This window comes from Toxorhynchites rutilus, chromosome 3, assembly GCF_029784135.1.
Source record: "Toxorhynchites rutilus septentrionalis strain SRP chromosome 3, ASM2978413v1, whole genome shotgun sequence".
NCBI classification, from domain to species: Eukaryota; Metazoa; Arthropoda; class Insecta; order Diptera; family Culicidae; genus Toxorhynchites; species Toxorhynchites rutilus.
Window position 1 is genome coordinate 311,227,183 of NC_073746.1, and position 18,554 is coordinate 311,245,736.

General features: G+C 40.3%; 1 protein-coding gene across 1 annotated transcript in view; it reads right to left on the reverse strand.

Moving 5' to 3' along the window:
- The window catches only part of LOC129776282 (zwei Ig domain protein zig-8-like), a 78,950-nt gene that overhangs the window by 45,863 nt on the left and 14,533 nt on the right, over positions 1 to 18,554 (reverse strand). Inside the window, exon 2 of the mRNA XM_055781830.1 lies at positions 2,661 to 2,993. Within this exon, the coding sequence (XP_055637805.1) occupies positions 2,661 to 2,874 (214 nt within the window). The 5' untranslated portion in view covers positions 2,875 to 2,993. The remainder of the gene's footprint in view (positions 1 to 2,660; positions 2,994 to 18,554) is intronic.

Consider the following 18,554-nt stretch of genomic DNA (forward strand, 5'->3'; position numbering starts at 1 on the left):
ATTCAAAAATATGTATTTTGGATATTGCAAATTGAATTTTTATTTTGTAAATAAAAAAAAGAGTACTAATTTTTTTTCTTAGTGTACATTTTTTATATTCAACCATTAATACTCTGTTACTCTTTCTAAGACACTATTTCGGTACGACTCTTAGTTTTTGAGATATAAATCATCAAAGATTTCTCTTACTCAAATCGATACGCCCTTTTCAAAAGTTACGCTTGAGTCAAAAATTCCCAATTGCTGTGAAAAACTCATATTTCCTCCAACCCAAACGGAATACACACTTTCATTGGAATCAAAAATACTCATGTTTTGTCATAACATATTGACAAGCGTTGTTAGTCCATTTGATGTTTGCTGTAACGAATTTGATCTTCGTTCGAAAGTGGAAATGGCTTTTTAATGTGATTAAACGCACTCCTATATCGCCTTCTATCTATATACATAAAAATGGATCGCCGAATGTGTTGATAAGAGCAAAACTCGAAAATGTAATTGTCAGATTTGGGCTTTCTTCATTCTGTCATATTTTCTGTATCAAACATTTATTCCATGTAACGGAGAAAAATCTTGCACGTGAATTGTGTCTGAAAATAATCTGATATTATAATGACGAGTTTTGGTAGAAATATTGAAATTTTATAGTAAAAAATAATTGTAAAGGGTAGATCAGAAGATCAATCAATAAACAGTTCTCCGATTGGGCCCATGAACGTGCGCTTAGTAAGAAAAAGTGGATGTGATAATGGGAAATAAATTTTTGGCGGAACGAAGTTTGCCGAGTCAGCTAGTATCCTTATAAAAATCCTGTGGTATGTGTGTAACTTTTTGAATGACATTCTGTAGGATAAGCTTGACATTTAATGAGTCGGTGTGAAGTGAGAAAATATAAAAAGTATAGCCAAGCACCGATTATAAGCGACTTACACGCAAAAAATAAATTACGATCTGCAAAGGGACCAATTGTATTGCAAGCGCCAACACCAAGGTAGGTACAATAGTCCCTATGGAGAACGTTGTGCGTGTTGAGATTTCTGACTGTTTGTATATATCTCAGAAGTGCAATGATTGGTTATTGATAAAACATAGTTTACATTCATCTTTTATGGTTACCCACGTTATCGACCTTTCTATCCAATTCTGTGGAAAATCAGCGATCTACAGTTGTTTTTTATAATAGAATGTTATCATTTCTCAGAGAGGCTTCCAAAATTTTCGAGATCGTGGCACGTGGTCACGAATAGAAAAAAATCTACTAAAGCTTTTGTAATTTGCAACGAAGATGTTTTTTTCAGGTAACGTGATTCGAAATAGAATATCTTTCCGTTGATATTCAGTACTGAACACATTCATTATAGCTTCAAGTGGATACATTTATTCCAACCCAAAAAATCTGACGAAACAACCTCTCGGAAAGCATTGAACAGAACTAATTGTGCGTCAGTTGGCTTCCGAAATCCATCTCCATTTAACGCAGTAATTTATCACACAGCAGAACGGTGGACAGCAAACGAAAGTATTAATCACCACCCGTCCATTCCCCGGTCAAGCACCGGAACTAATCCGACCGAATCCAATCTATACATTTCCCCAAACTGCCCCGATCCCCCATTTTGTATACCGTAGCACCCATTGAGAGGGCACCCATTTCTGCAACATGCCAACGTCAAAGTTGCGGCCACTGCTGGTTAGACACAGACACACGTCCCGAGCAGCCCTTTGGGTGGAGAACCATTTTCATCATTAGATACGCTGGCACTATCGGCACATAATGAACATTTTTCATTCCCGGGCCCTGGGGTTTATCCAAAGCACGGAACCACCCCAACCACCCCCGCCGAATGCCAAAGCTCAACCACTCGATAAAAGCTCAGCTCGGTTTGGCTTTCGTTCGTTCGCTCCCAGTGCCTCTGTGCGCTATCCGATCCGATCCCATTAATAATTCTTTATTTTGCCACACATACGTACATAAAAGCCTGGTGCCAAAGTTGGCGTTTTAGCGGGAACCCATTCGGCGATGCTTATCTATGCCCAGCGCACCCCGGGTTTACCTTTGTCGAAGGTTTGTTCTCTTGCATAACCTAGCGAAGGGGACAACAACATCATGGCGATATCGAAGGCAGCAGTTGTGTCGTGTTTACGGCGCGGAAGACAAGACTTTAATCGCTCATTTATCAACTGTTTATTCAATTTTTTTTTCTGTGTTGTGTTTTTCATGGCGCACGACGACCAGCTTGGAAGATTGTTCAACGACTGAATTTGTCAGCGTTTTTCAGACCTCAGTCGAACATATGTCAATGAACCCTAAAGGTCCGCGGCTTCACAGCCGCAGTCGTTGCGTTATGTTCGCTCGGTCGCTTGTGTTCATTAGATGGGTTTATACGGATAAGCTAATCACCGGAAGATAATCAAATAAAGGTGTATAGTTTTGCTCCGACATTCATTCTAGCAGCTCTGTTGGATGCTGCTATCGGGAAAGAGAGCCCTGAAAATAGCCTCTGCTTATAGGGTGTCTATAAAACCAAAAGTGAGAAAACAAGCGATGTTTCACAACCAGTTCGATTAATCCCAAATGAACAAATTATCTGGAGGAACGGTTTCAATGGTATCCCTCGATATTGAATCCTGGTCGATGATGAAACCGAGAGGAAACTTACCAAAATGCTGCAACGAGAGTCCCTCTTTCTTGCTTCCATCCTGGCGGGTATTGAAACTGACTCCGGCGTGGGATCCGTCCGGAGCACCGACCGCGCTGGCCTCGACCTGGCCAACAATGTCTACGTATACACTCAGCAGTATCATCGGATAGAGTATTTGCGATAGGGCCAGAAGTTCGGAAGTTTTCTGATTGTTTCTCTTGCGAAACTTCATGGTTTTGTTTCGTTTCGTTGAGTAATCTGTTCAGTTACTTTTCTCTAAGTTGTAGCGTTTTTTTCCCGAACCACTGATTAACTCGTTTGCCTGTTAAAGTTCTACATCTCGAAGCTTTCCTGTGGAAGAGAACGAAAAAACAGAAACATCGATGCATTAATTAATTATTCAAATGTCAGTGCTATCGTTTGGAAACTTTGTGAAACTCAGCAAGACTCAGCAAAGCATTTCAACTACCATCCGACAGGCAATAATATCAATATTCAGCCGCTTCGGATAGTCATCGCATCAATCCGACGGCGCCATTCCGGGGACTGAAAGTGCATGAAATTTTAAATCTGTATTCTCCCGTCAGCCCATTTTGACTTCGTGAAACCGTCGAAACGTCGAACATTGAGGCAAACGACGAGTGTCGAATTCGAGCCCGAGGTTTTGCGGCCAGGAAACAGTGCTCGGGACAATATGCCCGACGCTAATCACAAATTCAAACGTTCCATATTTAATGAAGCTTTGTGTTGAGCTTTGGGTCCTGCGAAGGTGTTTCGTCGGCAAGCTCCCGGCGGATGTTAGATGTCATGCAGTTTGCTTCTCTCCGTCTTTATCGCCATTGGACCGAACAATTCACGGAATAACTTTAACCAGTTAGCTCGGAATAAATACGACCCATAATCTCCCCTTCAGCAATGATGTTTTCTCATTTTTTCGGAAGGATTCATTATTTGGCTCATCCATTTTCAAGTTATTGACAATAGGATTTGTTTGGAATCGCTCGTAATGATTTTCCTCCAACTCGCCTTGGTTTCAATTAAACACTGCTCCCTGGGGATGGAAAGACACCTCTCCCTCTCTCCACCTAATTTTCCCGATTTCTATCATTTTGACACAGCAGCAGCGCAATCGACGGAGCAACTTTGGTAATAAATATTAAATCTTTATATCAATTCTCATCCCATCTCACCCCCGGGATCCTTGCACAACAAGCTAAAGCCAACCAAAGTCGTGCGATTCGAAAAAGTTGCCACTTTTTGTAGGGCCGCGTTGGGTGCTCCCTCAAACCACCACTCCCCCCCTTCACACGACCCCACCGATCGCAGGCCCGGTAATGAATAGTTCCTTTCGCTGTGGTCACGCTCGGGCTTCGCAATCCGGATATGGGTGGCGGAGAGGAGGAGGGTGGAAGTGCGCTGATTGGAAAGTTTTCGCCCGCATTGGCAGCTATATAATTGAAATGAATTAATTACCAATGTTTTCCCAAGTTCTCGCGCCACCACGAGAAATGGTGCAGGAAAAAGTGACAAAGCTAATAGCATCAGCTGGAAAGTTTTGGCCGCGCTGGCAAACGTTTCTTTCGCTCGCTTTATTGGAAAACGGAAACTTTGGCTTTGGCCCCCCTTTTTCGGGCGCGGCTACCATTTGGCTAGGCGAGGCGCTAGGAGATTTGCATTTGCAAGGGTCGCAGCGCTTTTGGGTGTGTTTGAGTTGTAGAAATGAAGACCGATCAGTTGGATTCGGGGCACGCGCCTGGAAACGGTTAATCTAGTTTGGGAGGTTTTATGCAAATGGATCTGATTTTTCTTCCAATGATAGTATTAATTAGAATTGGAAGATTTGGGGATATAATTATAGTGTCGAATGACGACGAAGTCAACTCTTGAATCCAGAGGTGGGTATCTTCGAAGACAAGCGTTCTGTTAATGTTTGCTTTGGTTTTATTTGTTCAGAAACTTATTCATTTGTAGCATATTCAAATCAATGCAATAATAACCGAAAAATATAAGAGATATCGTTTTGTCGTCTTCACAACATTTGAATCGTTTGTTTGAGAAACCCCATAAGTCCATTTGACACACTTGCGAGAAAACGAGCAAAAGCTGTTTTTCTCAAAATTTTTACCTGGTCCTCCTATTTATTTGTATCAGGTTCGGTTATTACATCCAAAGCATATAATGTAAAAACCACCTTTTCATCAATATAACAGTTTAAGCTCAAAATATAACGTTTTGGTTTCTCAAATGGATTTCTGTCTGTCTGTCTGTCTGATTCTTGGTAAAATTGGTATGTCGAAGTTTTTGGGGTCGGAGAAGGTTCTTATGATAGTTCGAGACCCACATCATTCATTTTCTAACCGTTAAGCAGAGCTCTTATGCTAAGGCCATTGTTCTTGCATGTAGCGGTAGCAACAGCAGAAGTAGCAGAAGCGGCGACAGCGGGCAATGAGTTTTAATTTTGCTTCGCTCCTACTCTACAGAATCGTTGCATTATGCACGAATGCATATCTCTCCGTACTGATCAACCTATTGGACGATAAAAAGTCTGTAGTCTGCAGGAACTTCAAGGCTACTGTTCCACGAATTTCATCAGCAACGACCAACGAGTTTTCACTTTGTTGTCATCAAATGGACAACTGTAACCAATCGCTTTAGTGTACACCCAGGTTTTTTTTTACGCGGGGGATACGTACCTTGTAAAAAAACATACGTTAATTGGAAAATCCGTTTGAAAAAAACCGTGTTTATTCGAAAATCCGCGTAAAAAATCCGCGTTAAATTGAAAATCCGCGTAAAATAAACCATGTCACCTAATGATAGATATCAAATGGGACTATCCTTACGTAGCACGGAAGTAAAAAATTGATTGTAACTCGCTTCCGAAAACGTGTTGTTTTTTCCTGCAATTTCGTTGGTTAATGGTAGCTATAGTTCGGTTTTCCTCACGAATGAGGACATCTGCTGTTGCTAGAAGATTCTTTTGTGATGTGTACACTCTACTGCAGAGGCACGTGCAGTACCTCTGTTGGACCGTCCAGAGCTAAGTAGACAGGGAAATCCATTCACGAATCGCTGCCCGTAAAAACCCTGCTCCGTTGTACAGCCCGCTGAGCTACTCGTTACCTTACACCTAAAATCCACGTAAGAATCGTGATAAGGTGCAGCAATAATTTCTTTCATAAGCGCCGTCATAAGTTCCGTTACAAGTGCTAATTACCGTAATAAAGGGTGTGTCACATCAAATTGCATCACGGAAAAAACGCTGTAGAAATTCAATTTTTAGGAATTATATCTTCAGCTTTCGCTTATAATCAGATAAGAGTGTATAGATCACGTTGGCCATGCTTCACTGTCAATTTTTCGTAAATTTGGAAAAATGTCGTCGAACGAAAAAGAGCGTCGTGAATTAATCCTGCGCACTCATTTCGAGAATCCGGAGTTGTCACATCGGGACATCGGTAAGATGCTGGGAATCGTCCAATCCACGGTCAGCAGAGTACTAAAACGATACTTCGAGAACCTAACCATCGACCGGAAGGTGAAGAACAGCAAAAATGGATGCTCCGTCAGTGAAAAAGATCGCAAGCGCGTAGTTAAGCAGTTTAGACGTGATCCGAGAAGTTCGGTCCGGGATGTCGCCAATAAGCTGAATTTGTCAAGTTCAGTCGTCCAGCGGACCAAGCAGCGGGAGGGCCTGCGTACATACAAGGTTCAGAAGGCTCCTGACCACGACGAAAGGCAAAACATGGTGGGGAAGACGCGAGCCCGGAAGCTGTACACCGAAATGCTGACGAAGCCGCATTGCCTGGTAATGGATGACGAAACCTACGTCAAAGCGGACTTTCGTCAGCTGCCGGGCATGTTGTTCTTCTCCGCAGAGGACAAATTCAGCGTTCCGGAGGAGATTAGCAAGCAGAAACTATCCTAAAAATGGATTTCTGTTCAAAAAAACTACAACCTGACGTTGTACAGAACCTTATGGACGGGGTAAAGAGGAAGGTGCGAGCATACGGGCTTGGGCTCGAAGTATGAATAAAAAGAAAATGCCAAAAGTTGTTTAATAGTTTTTATTTTACTGTCTAAAATTTTCAAAAGTATCGGTCTACTGAGCGAATTTCTACAGCGTTTTTTCCGTGATGCAATTTGATGTGACACACCCTTTATGCTCTGAAGAAACATAAGAGCAAAATGTGAGCTGAGGGGGAAATGTGATATTGCACTGGTCTTTTTTACGCGGGTACCGCGTGCAATACCGCGTTAGTTGGATAATCCGCGTAAAAAAAACTGCGTTAATTGGAAAATAAAAACCTCGTAAAAAAACACGCAAAAAAAACCGCGTAAAAAAACCTGGGTGTAATCGATCTAACACACTGTGATGATACTGACGTGAAATTGACTGTGGCTTCATTCAGTTTATCGAAAAATGTGCTTTGCCAAAATGAGAACACAGATTTTGGCACCGTGAGAACAAAAATTAATCCATTGGCGCTTGTCAGGGCCACCAAACTTTTCACAAAACAGTTATTAATATAAAAAAATCATATAATCTGAGTTTTGTTTGCTGGGGGAGAGCTGGTGTTAATTTGGACCTATTTTTGAGTTTATTGGTGGTTGGGGTTTTTCAGATCGATCATTCAGTTTTATTGAATTCGTGCATGGTTTCCAAATTGAAAGAGTCGTCAGAGTACAACACATTGCAAGCCGGACGCCTGATGTTGATGTGAGGAAGAAATTGTTCAAAAACGAGAACATTGTTTATTGTTGTAGTTACCACCAACACAATCGGTTTCGGATTTTGACGTGGGACTACGTCTAACCGGAGTATATGAGGGGTAAAATGAAAACCTAAACACAGAACATGCAGGAAAAAATGAAAGATTCCGAATGCTTATAACTCGAACATTTCTTACTGGAAATAGAAATATTCCCTATCAATTGATGCAAACATCGGAAAGATGTTTGCATCAATTGATAGGGAATATTTTTACGCTTCTATCGCAATTAATAAAATGTTATTTTTCTTTAGTTAAACAATTGAAAAACTGTGAAATGTTAAGCGTTATCTAAACACCCCAACTGCCTCGTTTTTATTGGCCCGATTCACGGTTTCCCTATCACAGCCATCAAAACTAAGCAGCCTTGGAGAAATCGGCATTGCAAATACATGAAATTCGGGGGTATTTTTGTTCCGACTAAAATGTGTTTGCCTAACACAGACTTCAAAACCAAGATGTCTGGGGAAATCGGCTTTGCAAATAAATGCAAACTTCGAGTACACTGAGAGAAATAATTAGTAAATATAACGAATTTTTTGGTAAATACTACCAATCTATAGTCATTTTCGACCGTACTAATAAACACATATGTCAAGCAGAACAATGATTCGGAAGCCCAATATCGGCTACATTTTCTCGCCGAAAATGCACGTATCAGAATTATATCCTTATTATACCTCCGTATTGCCTTATAGGAACAATGAAAATGGTTAATACGCGCTTTTCTCACCAATTTTCAGATATGACAATATCCAAGCTTACTAATGTTATCGAGTAAAATATACTAATCTCTGGTAGGGATGCGGGTTTGTTGACAATATGTACAAAAAATTTGTACATTCTACTAATTTTGCATTACCAAATGTATTTAGTAGTTTTCGACCGAGGATTTTTCTAAGGGTACTTTTGTACTCGCTTGCCGTTGTGCAAACTAGAATATGTTTCCTTAACACGGTCCCCTAAATCTGGGAAAATCGTACAGACACTAGAGGCGAATGTACTTTCAGGCTTGAATCCTCTATAGTATAAAAAGTAGAAGTTGAAGTTGTTGATTCATGCAAGCCAAAGGTACTTCGGCACCCGCATGTTTTTTTTTTTGCACTCCTAAAAGCGTTTTCCTAGCACGGATCACAAGAACGGGTACGAACATAAAGCTTTGGCTCGGTTATTCAAGAATGCATTGAAGGATATGCCTTCATATCTTCTGCTCACTGAAATGATTGCTAAGCCTAGGTAGTCCCACGTCAACCTTGCGATTATATTATAGATATAACCCACCCATATTTTATTTTGTTGCCGTTCTGTGAAAGATGCTGAAAGTATAATTTGTGTTTGAGAATGATGTTTTTGGGAGCGTTTTTATTTTTTTTTATCCAAAATATATATTTTATTAAGGCTCATATGGCGTCAGCCTAACGGGGCCGAGAGTTCAATATTTTGACAATGTTTGCTTAGACTATGTTAGTAATATGTAACCGATTACTCGCGGTTGACTCGAGGTTAGTATTACAAGTGTTCTCATAATTGGTATGTCGCAGTCTTCGATGCTCTGTACGTGTGCCCGACACGGGATACTTCCTATTGGGATGCAGCTGACCATTAATCAGCAACGCCCCCCTAGTCTATACCCCATATCTAGCGTGGTGCGTCTTTCTCGACTCGAGGAATCCAGGATAGAATGGTCACTAGCCGGCGCAATCATCAGCTCGTGTAGAGTTGTCATGAGCGGTACAACCTTTGGCTCTTGTTGAATGATCAGTGGACTGCACAACCTTCGGCCCGTGCATCTGTAAAGAGTGTGTGTATGTATTGCCGCGACTAAGTAAAAGTTTATCGATCGGATAGGAGGGATATGAAACGGGGACACAACGAAGGAAACATCATTAAACGTTGACATCGGCGTTTCTGTGGAACAGGTATAGATGAAGCAGAAGATAAGGATCCCGGCTACCTAAGATATCCCGGACGGGGATATCCGATTGTCTGCCTTGTGCTCTCAGTGCTCTAGAGAGCTGAGAGCGAGCAGCATGGAACCGGATACACGACCAGACAACATGCTCCATGTCGTGGTAGCCATCGCCACAATCACAAAGATTGTTTGCTGCGAGCCCAATGCGATAGAGATGCGCGTTTAGGTTGTAGTGGTTGGACATAAGCCGAGATATCACGCGAATGAAATCACGACCTACATTCAATCCCTTGAACCATGTCCTCGTCGAGACCTTAGGGATAATCGTGTGTAACCAACGACCGAACTCATCTCCACTCCACATGCGCTGCCAACTTACGAGCGTATGTGAGGAATGAGGAATGTGGAAAAATTCATTATAAGCAATTTGCCTTTCAAAAATTCGTTAAACACTCCAAATCCTGTGGACTCATTCATAGAGGATCCATCAGTAAAGTACATATTATAACAATTGCTACGCCCATACTTTGCATTGAAGATCGTAGGAACGATCCCCGAGCGATGATAATCTGGAATTCCATGGATTTTCTCCTTCATGAACAGATCAAAATGCACAGAGGAATTGATGTAGTCAGGAAAACAAACACGGTTGGGAATATACGAAGAAGGATCAACCTGCATGGAGATGAATTCATAATATGAAGTCATGAATCCAGAGTGAAAATTTAGCCCGATCAGCTCCTCAAAATTTCCGATCACCAATGGATTCATAACCTTACACCGGATGAGGAACCGAAGAGATAATAAATTGAAGCGATCTTTTAGTGGGAGTACGCCTGCCAAAACCTCGAGACTCATGGTATGCGTTGAGTGCATACATCCCAACGCAATACGGAGACAAAGATACCGAATTCGCTCGAGTTTAATGAGTTGTGTTTTGGCAGCTGATTGAAAACAGAAACTGCCATACTCCATCACTGAGAGAATAGTTGTTCGATACAACATTGTAAGATCTTCGGGATGGGCTCCCCACCAGGTGCCGGTAATTGTACGGAGAAAGTTTATTCTTTGTTGGCATTTTTTACTCAGACACCTAATATGGGCCCCCCAAGTACATTTGGAGTCGAACCATACCCCAAGATACTTGAATGACATAGCATGAGTGATCGGTTTACCCAAAAGTTGAAGCTTTGGTTTTGCTGGTCTATGCTTCCTAGAAAAAACCACCATCTCTGTTTTCTCCGTGGAGAATTCGATCCCTAGCCCAATGGCCCAGGTTGAAAATTTGTTCAAAATATCTTGTAAGGGTTCTTGCAGGTCGTATTCTTTTGATCCTACGACAGACACTACTCCATCATCTGCAAGTTGTCTTAAGCTGCAATTTTGTGTAAGGCAATTGTCAATGTCGCTTACATAGAAGTTGTACAAAAGGGGGCTTAAAAAGGAGCCCTGAGGGAGGCCCATGTTGAAGACTCATTGTCTGATATTAAAGCCGTTGGGCGTTTCATTGTGTTCTTTAGATCTTGTTGTCTTTTCCCGCTCGCGTCTCCTCACCTGATACATTGTCTGCTGCTATCATTGTTAACTTTATTGGAGCGGGAATCGTAGTAAGATTCAACGAGCCTGGGGCCGCAGGAGAACTAGTACCAGGCACATTGTTGCTGAGTACATCGCTATACCGGGCCCTGATATCTGTAGTTTTGACGCTGGCTAATTTTGGGCAATTGGCTTTCTGATGTTCCTCACTCTTACAGTGAAAACATCTGTTCTTTAGGCCCTCATAGAAAATTCGAGCCTTGAAATGACCGATATGGAGATTTGCTGGGAGTTCCTTGGTGATCTCCATGTGAACACCCTTGATACCACTGAATACACTGTATCCAAAGCAGGGGTACCAAATGTACTGCGTCACGACAGTAATCTCATGACTGTCGCCACCATTGTCCCGTGACAGTCACGCGATTGAATTTTTACTACAGTCACACAGTGGAAATGTTATGCGACATTTATTGTTACTGTCGTGTACTGTACACGAATACATTCCCATGTGAAAGTATTTTGGTCTTTCGTCTGCGACAGACCCGCTTGCTCATTAGTGATGTTTTTGTAGATTCTGAATGCAATAGTTATACTTTGCTACCGTCGTTGATGATTTTTTTCCCTCGTGCTGATGATGTCGGGTGTCTTAGTATGTATTTTTTCAGTACAACGTCATTTTATTTCATTTCATTTTCGCAAACTAAAGAGATTAACCTGCTGTGCAGCGAAGAATTAATAACAATTAATAACTGGCGAATTCTGCAGCATATTCCGATATGGGAAAATTTAATTTGTCGATGACGCGGCTATTCTATGTAGAGAAGTTTTCGGGGGAAATAGTGTGAGCAACAGAAGAGAATCTGTTGAGAATCTGCGTGGTGAAGTGTCGTGGGTGGAAGTCGTGTGAATGAAAGTTACGCGAATGCAACTGTAAGGCCAGATTAGAATGCGGCTGGGGGAAGTGTTGCGCACTTAGCAATGTAGGTTTGGACATGAAGGAGATTTTATTTTATTTATGAATAAAATATGTTTAGCGCGTAATCTTAATATTATCAACAAAAATGTAAAGTAACATTTTAGTATTATTATCATTATTACTAACTGACCCGGTAAACGTTATGCTGCCATTTAGATAATTTTTAGCGAATATATTCGTTGTTATATGACAAACAACAAGTGTATTGCAAGTGTGTTTCATATTCATATCGATATACTGAATATGAAATACAGCCACATTACTGCCCTCATTCACGGACTTGCAAATGTATTTAATGCTTTTCACGGAACTACAGAACTGCAGAACATTAATATATATGTTGTTCATGCAAGATTTTATTACTCTGTTACATAGAACACATGTTTGATACGGTAGAGTGTGGCTAGGATGCATAGCTCGATTGAACTTGAGTCGTCGAACGGATTACAGAATGCAAAATTGCGATCCGTTCGGGTAATTCTAACTCGATTGTATTTCAGAATACGACGGTATACTTTTACCTGGTGAATTAGGTTTGCCTGGTTGATTCTTGCTTTGAAATATATGATTCATTGACATTCAAAACTATAATTATATCATGATCTGAAGAATTTTCCACATATAGAGATGTTATGATTTGAACATTCAGCTATTTTTGAAAGTGTGAAGTTAATGAAAAAAACATTGCCTTTTTTTATGTACAAATTTATTTCCATGAGATCTTCTACGTGCGAAAATTTTCGTTATACTTGTTTCATTTGCGATTTTTTCGGGAATCTGTTTAATGGGGGAATCAACTCTGGTAAATCGAAAAAATGGTTTTTATGCAATGTTGTACCGGAAGGATTCTTCGATATTTCATTTCGTTGAAAATCTGCAGTAAAAACTATGGGGTCATCTCAAGAGTAACATGGCTGTACGAATCCTTAAGCGCATTTTTTCAGCTGGTGGTACGTTTATCTCAGAATCTAGTGGACCAATTTAGCAGAAGTTTTTTTTCACCATGCAAAAATGAATTCTGACCTACGAAAAGGACCTATCTGCTTTGATTGATTATCATCATTGATAACTTCTCTGATAACCACGGCCTTACGATTTTTCTTGAATTTTTTTTTTATTATTCAAATGGCCGACATTTTGGCAATTTTCATAATTTTCAAAAACCGCTGCGTAACAATTCAGATAATAAGATTTTTACATGCTAAAAAAATCAGCCATATCGGTCCACTGGATTATGAGAAAAACGTACAACTAGCAAGAAAATGTTTTAAAGATTTAAAAAAAAAATCTTTCAAATGAAAGCAACATAATTGGCTCACGTAGCGTACTTTTTAATGTAGAGCCAGTTTAGTTCTATAACTCTGTCATTGTTAAAATTCGAACATATGCGTAGGAGGGTTTTTTCCATGAAATATGATCATCTATCACCTCCTGAGAGATTCTGGGAAAATAGATTAAATTCTTCTTTTACATTCAATAATCAAAAATTATATGCATGAAAAACAAATTAAAAAAAACATTTTTTTTCTGGATTATATACAGGATTCTATTATATACAGTGAAAAGAAATCGGAGACTGTATATAATCGAGTTCGCGCTGCATTAGTTTCCAACTTGGAGGATAAATCTAAACACTCCCAACACTGAGTATTTCCGACGTCACCAATATATTATCGAAGAAACTCTCGCCTAGAATTATTAAGCTGTGTGTGTTTTTCTCATATGAATTGTTGATCATTTGTGTATCTGGATTCAGGCATCCCAACAGTAAAGCATTCTTATTACAGTCAATATGAAATTAACTCGGCTTCCTATGTGTGCACGCAACTAGTGATCACAGACATATGTCCGATACACATCTCAAAGCGTACTGGTGAAGAAGCACAAAAGCATAAGATACAGGCTAGCATTACGATCGCCAGAAAAATGTCATGACATTTTTCTGGCGACAGTCACGTGTGACAGTAACCCGGGTAAACCAATGAGATTCATCGCTTCGTCAGCGACTGTTACGGCGACAGAGCGAACGGAATAGCAGACACGAAAAAAATCGGAAACGAATTCGACGAAACACCGACTGTTGCTGTATAGTATTACTTTATGCATTCATGCTCTGTCGCTTGTATACAAGTGTAGCGCGCTCACAGAGACTGTCGATTCAATTTCATACCGACTGTTATGAAAATGCAGTACTTTTGGGATGCCTGATCCAAAGTTCGCTGGATATTTCTCGCGCACATGTTGCCTAATACAGGTAATCTTCGATATAACGTACATTTCATTTTCAAAATTGTACGTTGTATCGAATTGTACGTTATATCGAAGCATAATAAAGTACTCACAAACGTAGTCTATAATACATTATTGTGTTGGTGTTTTAGTAAAGTTAATGATTAACTTCAATCAGAAGACGAAGCCAGCCTTTCGCATGATGTTTTCCTTCGTACTGTTGATTAAAGCTTGATTCATTTAGAATCCGGAATCACAAAACCAGCTGTATTTCGGGATTTATTGAAAGTACAAAACTTGTTTTAGCATCACAATACAGATAATTCATTGTTCTATCAGAAAAAAATATTGAAAAAAATGTTCATTTACACTTTGGAAATGTGTACGTTATATCGAGGTAAAATGTACGTTATATCAAGGGTACGTTATAACGAGGGTACGTTCTATCGAAGTTTCCCTGTAGATCCAAATTGATTCAGAACCGTTGCAATGTCTTTATCGTCTATTTCGGGAGGCAAATTGAAAATTCACACATAATACACGATATTTCGACACGCACATTGATTTTTGAAGCCTCTTCATATGCAAATGTATTTAATGCTTTTTTTTTTAATTCAATTTTATAATTTTTTTTTTCAATTCAAATTCGTATTGTCTGTCTAACCTATTGTTTGTTTTTATTAATGGGCATATTCTCATAATAGTTATATTCAAGTTCCAGACAGAGTTCTTAAATTTTCCAGAATATTGTCGATTCTTGGTTCGTGCGTCGCTATTCCTCGGTTTCGAACGTTTTCTTATTAGGGCGAGATCACACCGCCAAGCACAATTTATTGCTTCTCGCTAGCTCGGAAGATTGCTTTCTCATCCCGCCGTTCTTCCACTCATCAGAGCAAATTTCTTCCATCGGGTAGAAAATTAATCGAATAGCAAAAACAAACAACCATTACTGTCTATCCGGCGTTTGTGTGCACTTCGTGCGCTATCACCGCTACAGACGCTCCCAAAGGAAGGTCTGCCGGAGTCTGACGTTTTTCTCCCACATCAATGACAAGGCGAAAAGGGTAGCGGAGGACTTCCCAACAACCACTCACTTTGAGAACCGAAGTTATCGTAGGTAAGCAAAATAAATTTAATTAACGTGTTACGTTCGCCGGCTTTACCCCCAGTGATTGAACGAGAGAAGAACATACGATTTCAGTTTTGATTTTATTTTTCAACTCGAAAAGCGTTCGATATTCAATTGCAGCGCAACCCCCAAACAAATTATCCGATATTGTGACCGGAACGCGTTCGGTCTAATTAGTCCTAAGAACCATGGGATACACCCCGTGCGCCCTAAACTTGTTCTCCCACCCCCCACCAAGTGATTATGCACATATTCGCGTTTCTCTGGTAATTAGTGTCATCGTTGATTACTGAAAATTAGCGGCGGTCCCCAAAATGCGATGACTGATTTGGGAGCCGGCTCGACGCGGACAAGTATATATGAAATATAGATCCGCTGAACTGTGCAGTCGGATCCAAAACTGTCACCGAGTGGGTGTGAGCCTGGGTAGACTGATTTTAATTACTGCTGTTTGCGAGTGATGTCGCCGCGAATGCAACAGGGCTCTTAGCAAGGGAAAGGTGCCGAATCACAATTTGGCTCTCGATCGGAGCGGTAATTGAATTATAATTAGTCGAAAATTAGATGTGGATTTTTCAATTGATGCGCGTCGTTAGACGCACTGATGAGCGTTGGAGCAAATTGGCGCCGCATTCCGTGATTGGATAATGGTTGGATCATTGTTGGCGCTTCGAGTGCACGGGTGTGGAATAATTTTCGCCTAGATTGTGAACTGGGAATTGGTTCGTTTTCCCCCACGGCTCTACTTTCATATTTCAATTCACACAAAACAACTCAATCAATTGTTTGATAAATAGTATCCCCACTTTCATTCCCTCCTGGGATCGCGGGAAAAGCTACGTTTTCAAACAAACTTCGAAATGGAGCCTCGTTCCGTGACCGGGTTGGAAACAACAGTTTTGTTCCCTGCAGCTGATGAAAGTTTTCCTCTCTATCGTCCTTCCACACCCCACGCTCCGATTCCGAGCACCGAAAGATACAACCGTTGCAGACAAACAAAAGGATCCAAATTAAAAATGCCTGCCCCATCATTCGTTTCTCCTGCTGTAACATCTTTGTGTTTGCTTCATTCCCGGCAGGCTTTGTGGTATCAGGAGGAAACAAAAAGAGATCCTGTAATGAAGTCGAATGCAGAGGGAAAAAAGCTTTTCGAGATCGAGCACGAAACACCAACCATAAAGTGCGCTACTCGTGTCGGGTATCGTTGGGAGAGGGGAGGGGGTGGCTAGGAAGACGCCGGTTGTTCCATTTGAAGTGTGGGATTTTCATTCCCAAGCAGCTGGTTTCATCCTAAAAGCGCATCAAAAGGACCTCAGACTTTGGACCGGGTGATGATTACGCCAGACTCTCGTTTTTCTTTTTTTTTTTTCGTTTCTTGCCTGAGGTGCCCCGAGATGAGCACTTCTTGTCTCGGTCCCGGTCTCACTCATTACAATAATTTCCCCCGGAATATCTCGTTGGCTCCCGCTCGCCACGCAGCCATCCCCAGGAATCGTCTCTTCGTCCGCCACTAGCAGAGTGCTATCACAGGCCAATTCCTTTGTTTGTCTGATTAAGTGGGACGATCCTTTCATCCCAAGTGGGGGGGAACAGTAGCGTTGCTGTCAAACCGCATCCCCATCTCCGACGGTTGGCTACAGCCTAACGTGGTCGTTTGATGTGGTTTTGGATGCGCTTGACCGGCTTAATCGCGGTTACGTACTGAGTGTGTTCTGAAACTGTTTTTGTGCACTTGCTTGTTCTCGTGAAGACAACAAGATTCTAAAGCTTTTTCTGCAGTTGTTTGGCACTCATGTGTTTCAATCTTTTTTTTTTGCTGTTAGCATGTGAACCTTTCTAACTTCTCAAATTAAAAACACTTGATTGCACAGTCCAAATGACGTTCTGGATAGAGTTGATTTTACATAGTGAATGAATAATTCTCGGAAAATACCTAATTTAACACTCACAAAAGCAATGTTTACCAAAAAAAAATATGTAGATCTTAAGCTTATACAAGCCAAACCAGCCAAAAGTGTGGTGAAAGTCACTATAATATAGAAAAATAAATCTACATTAGGGTGCCAATGAAAATGGTCATCTCAAATTTCAAAAAGTTACCCTATAAAAAATGTTCACCGCCTCGAAAAAACACCCTATGCCGAATTTCAGCTCAATCTTTGAGTTTGAGTTTGAGTTTTTTGAAAATCGAAAAATCACCCATGGGGTGATTTCGAAAATTTTTGCCAAATTCCAAATGTCTTAAAATTGCATGAAACGTCGAGATTTACAGTTAGCTCGAATTTTTTTTCGAATGTTTTTTTGGCACTTTTTCCGCATGAAAAATCGATTTTTGACAAAACTATTTTTTCGGGATAACTGTAAATCTCGATGTGTCATGCAATATTGGAACATCTGGCATCAATTTTTTTTAACAACCCAGATTTCCGGTAATTTTTCGATTTTCAAAAAACCCAAAATTTTAACATTTGCGGCATCAGTGAATGAAGTCCGAATGAGCTAATATTTTGTATAAAGTACATCATCGCGCAAATTAACATGTCGTAGAAAGTTCCTAATGAAAAATCGAGATAACTATTTTTATTAGCACCCGAAACCTTACTTTTCGATTCGTACTTCGAAAAAAACGACATAGTCCCAGAGGGCCAATTTTTTTTCGAGATGACACTGGATCTCGACGTTTCATGTAATTTTAAGATATTTTTTTTGTTAATTCGTTTATTTTTACAGGCTCATTTACATAGGTTTAAAGAAGCCAAACTCAACTATATTTTTACTATTAACATGTTCTCTTAATTTTACGGTTAATAAATAGGAAACCGATTACTCGCGGTCGACTCGAGTTTAGAAGGGTGACACATTTTCCTTAGGAAAAGGATGGGATGTAAGGAGATTGTAACATTGTTCACACTCACACTCACACTCACATTCACATTCATACTCACACATCACACTGAATTCTTATAACTATCGTCACATCTAACATGTAGGGGAAAAGGGGAGAATTTGGACCACCCTAGCAAATCGCCTAATATTTTCAAACCAATACGGTCTAAATAAAAATCGTCACATTGTATACTGAGCTACACTTGTTTTCTCTCAATCAGTAATATTTAATCATTATATAAAGCTTCAATCTACCAAATATATCATAAAATAAAAGAGATGTTTTTTGGACATTAAAATTTGATGCGGGGTGATTTGGTCCAGTGTGTGTTTCATCGAAAAAAACATACTTATGTTTATGTAAAGTATTTTGGGATAATGTTACAATCAGTATCAATGTTTTGGGATCGATACCAGGTGTCTTGGCCAGATTCCAGACCAGGAAAGTTGGATTGACACCATCTCGAAA